Below are 5999 nucleotides of genomic sequence, written 5' to 3' on the forward strand. Positions count from 1 at the left end.
AGTTCCACACGCGGAACTTTTTTTGAATCTTTTTGGAACGAATTTTTTTTACACGAGTTGACGTTTTTGACTGAGGAAAGGAAAAACTTGATTAATTATTAAGAAGATTTTTAATTTTTGAGTGAAAAAACGGAAGAGATCCACCAATAAAATCGATGTCCGAATTGAACTCGTTGACTTGGTTAGCTATTCTATTGTACGGTCCATTAATTACGTAGTTTTTATTAGATCTTAGCGTGATAATTATTCGATTGCTCCTGAGACACGGTTCATTACAGACTATACCAAAGCCTCCTAGTATATCATGCAAATCAATCAATCCATTGGTGATTTTATAGAAGATCAGGTCAGTTATTTGTCTAAATTAAGTGAATTATTTTTACTACAGACTACAATTACTTCATTGTTTATTTATTTACAAATCTATTTACACTATTATAACTTTAGAAAATTTATATATAAATTATAATAATTAATTACTAAAATAATTAATTAATAATAATGATGAGGAGTTGCATCAAAGATGAATATTCTGAAAATAATTGATGACTAAGTCACCTAGTTCGCTCGAATGGCCACGGATTTAGTTGGCTGTGATATCGAGGGATCGATATCTACCGCCGAGATGACTGCCTCCAATATCGCGGTCGTCGGTTCAATTACCTCGATAAATAAACAAAAAATATTAACCCTCCTTTGGCTTTTCAAACTGAGATTATGACTAATATTAAATACATACTTGATCAATATCAACTTCAACCTCTTGCAAAATGTAGTCGAGCGTCTGTACAAGATGATCGGCATTTTCAATTGAGAAAACCATCGGCGGTTTTAATTTCAGAATATTATTATCAGGTCCGTCGCTGCTTACAAGAATTTTTTCGTCCTTCATTCTAGATACGACGTGCTTGGCCTCCGCCGTGGCTGGAGTTCTCAGCTCACGATCACGTACCAACTCAATTCCAATAAATAATCCGACACCACGTACATCTCCAATAATAGTACGTCTTCGGGATAATTTAATTAATTCATTCAACAAGTAACTGCCAACTCTTGCTGCGTGCTTTTGAAGACCTTCCTTTTCAATTACTTCCATTACTGCATTTGCTATCGCACATGATACCGGATTACCCCCGTACTAAATGTATAAATAGTTATTAGTTATTTAGCCCGAGAAAGCGATAAATTGTTGGAAGGTATGGAGTAAAAGCCGGGTAACAGTTTATGGATTGATAATAAAATAAAATTGTTGTCACACTTAAGTGTCACAAAAACGGGGATATAAAGTTTGTAAATAAATGTAAGTGTAAATAAATTGTTTACCGTATTAAAGTACTCGAGCCCGGTACTTTTAAAACTGGCGGCAATCTCCTGAGTTGTTATAACTGCGGCCACAGGATGCCCATTTCCCATTGGTTTACCGATCGTTACAATGTCCGGTATTACGTCCTCGCCGTAAAGTTGGAATGCCCACATGTGTGATCCCACCCTACCGAACCCAACTTGAACTTCATCTGCGATACACAAACCCCCGGCTTGACGTACGTGGCTGCAATTATGTAAACATTTATTTCTGATGTTCAGTAATAGTTTTAATTTAAAGCAGAGTTCCTTGTCAATGGCAAGCAGAAATAAACTCACCGGTAGACATTTTTGAAATAATTTAACGGGGGAATTATTTGCCCGCCAACGGATACAAGACTTTCGGCGATGAATGCACGAATACCCCGTCCTTGAGACTTAACGTTATCGCAAATCCTCTTTACATCGTTCGCGTACTTTTCTCCGAGATCCTCACCTGGATAGTCCACGTCTCGATATTTTCCGCGATAGACATCCGGACAAGGAGCCTTAGAGTAACGAAAAGAAAAATAAAATAAAATAACGTCAAAAAAGAAGAATTTGAGAGACTGGGATTTGAGTGCGTGCAGGGGATTAACAATCAGCACTTAGTAGGTCTCTATTACATCCATTGCAATTGGAGAACTCGAGAAACTGTGAAGGAGCTGCTCAGGAAGAGGTTGGAAAAGAAGGATGAGGATAAAAAGCTAAAAGACGCCCGATTAAATTGTATAAGGGAGAAAGCGACGTTTGCATTCTTACCACGTGCACCCACTCCTTTTTCCCGTTCTCCAGTTGATTGAACTTGTAGGGTGAGATATCGATCAGCGAGGTCAAGTGTCCGTGATAAGCACTAAAATCAGACGAATCAGACGTTACCTCTACATTTCTTACATCGTTATGATTAAAGCGTTTTTTTTTATCGATCATCTCCAAGACCTGGGCTAAATACTCGTTTTCGAAATATCGTAAACTGAAAAATTTCCAATATTTAATTCAAAGTTTTTAGTTTTATTTATCGTTGTTATTATTTTCAATTTTTTATCATGACTGTAAGACTTATGCATACATCCCACGTACGTAATCTTGTGTCACCTAAAATGACAAGAGGATTATGTGGATGATAGACTTCCGCCAATGCGGAAAAAGTAATACTCCGAGTTCTCTCTCATACTTGGCAGACGTACGTTTTTAGTAACAAAACTTGTAGCCTCAATCCTCTGAAATTCGTGCCTAGACTGCTAACTCAAAACTGTAAACAACAAAAACAAAATAACGATAGCATTAGTATTGTTTAGCTCTGTATCACGAGATCTCGGGGACAGGTCCAAATAAATAATATCCAGGCCCAGGACACCTTGCAATCCATAGCAATCCCCGGATAAATTTTCGACATTTCTAATTTCTTTTCGCTAATGTGTCCATAAAATTACAGTTCCAATCAACAAGTTGCGATTACTTACTGATCTAGAGCAATAACGTCTTTATTGCCAGTGTGTGCCTCGGACAATCTGAGTGCCAGATCGTTCGCCTCGCTTCCGGAATTAACGAGAAAACAAACAGACAGCGGCTCCGGTAGCAGTGAAGTCAATCGACGGGCACAGACTACTAAATTGTCATGCAGAAAACGATTATTGGTACTCAATAATGACATCTGTTGTTGACCGGCTTTTACAACCTCTGGATGACAATGTCCAACTAAAAAATTTTATTTATCTATTCAATTTTCTATCTGTAAAATGAAAAATGTATTTACAAAGAGCGTTAATTTTTTACCATGCGCCACATTGTTGATACAATCGAGGTAACATTCCCCCCGTTCATTGTACATGTACTGCCCAGTTGCTTTGACAATCTTCAAAGGATTTGATCGATAAAAGAGCTTACACGATTGCCTGTAATCAATTTTTTTTATCACCTTTCAAAATAAAATGAAAAAAAAGCTAATTATGATTAAAAATTAAGCAGATAAATTTTTATCGCGACGTGTTTTTATCAGGGATAAAATTTTTCCATGTAATGTTAATATCGGGTATCGATTACCTTGAAAATTTATTTTATAATAAACATAATGTGATATAATGTGTTGAGATAAACATGGACTTGATCTAATCACATAAATTGAATCGATTACTTAAAAGTTTGTTGAACATGTTTGTTGATGGAATATTTCCGCAGAGGTTCAAAAGTTACTCACGTAGTGACGATAATGATTTCCCATGTGATATCGAGGAGACGAAAGGTGAGTACGTGTGCGGTTAAACTAGCCAAAGTACTGATGCATCGGTTAAACGGGTTAACTTTATATTAAATGAGGGATTTATAAATCCCAGATACACTTAAGTATTTCGAGGGGTTCTGTTCCGGGATGAGAGAGACAAATCAATGGAGGGTAAGTAGCGAATTGAAAGTGAGAAGGGCAGAGTTTAGAGCGGATTGCAGCTTTAGCTATCACATCAGTTAACTAGTGTGTGAAATAATATATGAATTATATTATAGACGAGGCTGAACGGGCATGAGGTGGGATGTAGAATCTCATTGTCGGCATTTGGACCTATGAATTATCATATGCTCGTGACATTTTATCACATACGACCCAATTCTCACTTATCCCAGTGATAATATGCTAATTTGCGGCGCTTCTATATACTGATGATCGATTCAACCGGCGTCATCCGCAACGTTATCAACCCGACCATAATAATGCCTGCGATAAATTCACGAAATCCCTGATAATATTTTAACCTGTTTTTTTTTTTTTTGTTTTATTTAAAATCAATGATAAGCGACTATTTTTTTTTTTTTTTTTTTTTTTAAATTGTCTAAGCAATTAAATGAAATCATAACTTACCCAATATGCCTCTCTCGTAATTTGAGAGTGTCATTTTTAGGCATTTGTTCGAGTGATTCCGAAGAACTTGTTGCAGTTGTCGGTGCCATTTAAAAAAAAAAAAGTCTACATAAACACAATTTTAAATTGTCAATTATAAAGAAAAAAAAAAGTATTAAAATAATTTGTCAAAAAAAATTAAACAGAGTGAATAAAAAATAAATAATAATAAAAATCAAACCTTAAGAATAGCCAGTAAAAGATGATGATTCCTCAGCTTCCGAAAGCAATTGTCAGCTTCTGCTGAAAGCGTCCCGACCTATAATGGTGACGTCATATATAGGATCCGTAAGTTGGCGGGAAAAAAGCGGGGATCTGCGCGCGCATTCGCGTGAAATCCTCCCGCTCAGCTGCTATTCAAACTACGCTACGCTAGATCCCCACAAAACATATCTATATACGTTATCAATATATATACGTATATATGAAAGTCTAGCATATACATAATGTATGACTATACCGAGCAAAGTTTGTTTAAGCCGTATCTACTTACACTTCTCACACTACACGTTTCATTTAGCGTCTTCCGTCCCCCGGCGTCCGATAGCATGAGCTTACCACTTAAACATGTCCTGCCCCTCAGCCACCAACTCTCCAAGTCCAAGGAAATACTAATACTAATACTAATACTAATACTAATAGTAATACTTAATAATAACTACAAATACCAACTGATATAACAGGTCGTTTATACAATTTATTCAATCATTAAATCATCACGAATTAAAGTCATTTTATCGGTGACCTTTGAATTGGAATGGGTCACCTTCAACAGTAGTCTGAAAACATTTTTTTAAGTATTTTTTATTGACCAGACGAATGGACAATAAATTGTTTAATTAATTTGTTTGACAGTCGTTATAATAATTTAGCGCGTAGCGAAGTTGCGACATTGTAATGAAAGAAAATCGGTGATAAGAATTGTAATCTAAGACGCAAATAGTTATGTTATCAAATCAACGACCGAGGGTCATTGTGGGAGATTGTTGTCACGTGAAGGAGGCTCGTTCTAATTGTGATCAAACGTTTATACTTATAAATATATTTTTATCCCAGTCGATCCAATTAGACTTTTAAATAAATTTATTAAAAATATTGTTGATAATACGGCACAAAGAATACATATTTATTATATACATTGTAGAAGTGCAAACTCTGTTATCTGAGTAAATAAATCACTCGTATAAATGTTTCCTAATTCCGATATAGATTTATTTAGATGGATTAATGTAGATCAGATAAAACTGGATTGGAGCGGAGGCTGATTAGCTTATGCTCCAACTACTCAGACTTTATTTTATTTTATGGACGCCATAAGAACTTTTAAAATATCACTTGACCTATTGTTCCTGTCAATGAATTTTTTGCCGATGGCTGTATGCTTACTTTCGAATAAAGTATTTTCAATTGAAGATAAAAATCTAAACAAATCGAGTCCGATTCGCAAAAGTACGAAACTACTTAATCAGCTTAAATGATAACAGTTTCAGAAGCATCAGTTATAGTGAGATTTAAATTGATTTTCGTTGACAGCAATTTGTTAACTCCCTTTGCACACTATTCGCTACTGCACTTTTCGATAGATCTACACACTCCCGCTCTCGTTCGTTTTATTCGACGAGCAGCACAAATATGTACATTCCGCATCGCTTCGGTTCTCACATCACTAAATTAGTATCGCTCTACTGCGTTCAATCGATTTATCACTTTAATTTTTTTATTAGACTATACAAATAATAATTACAATTTATTGGAAAAAAATATTTAA

At 35.5% G+C, this 5999-nt stretch overlaps 1 protein-coding gene across 1 annotated transcript; it reads right to left on the reverse strand.

Moving 5' to 3' along the window:
• Window positions 1-390: 390 nt before the first annotated feature.
• LOC130676107 (5-phosphohydroxy-L-lysine phospho-lyase) lies at window positions 391-5047 on the reverse strand. Its single transcript, XM_057482105.1, has 9 exons — window positions 4413-5047; window positions 4193-4297; window positions 3118-3236; window positions 2805-3039; window positions 2104-2194; window positions 1642-1850; window positions 1324-1549; window positions 740-1138; window positions 391-663 (listed from the first exon to the last, which is right to left on the reverse strand). The coding sequence occupies exons 2-9, from the start codon at window positions 4279-4281 to the stop codon at window positions 559-561; spliced, it is 1473 nt and encodes a 490-aa protein (XP_057338088.1). The 5' UTR covers window positions 4282-4297; window positions 4413-5047; the 3' UTR covers window positions 391-558.
• Window positions 5048-5999: the final 952 nt, after the last annotated feature.

The sequence above is a fragment of the Microplitis mediator genome, chromosome 10, assembly GCF_029852145.1.
Source record: "Microplitis mediator isolate UGA2020A chromosome 10, iyMicMedi2.1, whole genome shotgun sequence".
In the NCBI taxonomy this organism is placed as follows: Eukaryota; Metazoa; Arthropoda; class Insecta; order Hymenoptera; family Braconidae; genus Microplitis; species Microplitis mediator.

Coding starts and splice junctions, on each gene's coding strand:
- LOC130676107 (XM_057482105.1), bottom strand. CDS start 4,281: ATGGCACCGACAACTGCAACAAGTTCTTCGGAATCACTCGAACAAATG. Junction 2,195..2,804: donor GACGTTATTGCTCTAGATCA/GTAAGTAATCGC, acceptor GTCTGATTTTAG/TGCTTATCACGGACACTTGA. Junction 1,139..1,323: donor GGCTCGAGTACTTTAATACG/GTAAACAATTTA, acceptor TTATACATTTAG/TACGGGGGTAATCCGGTATC.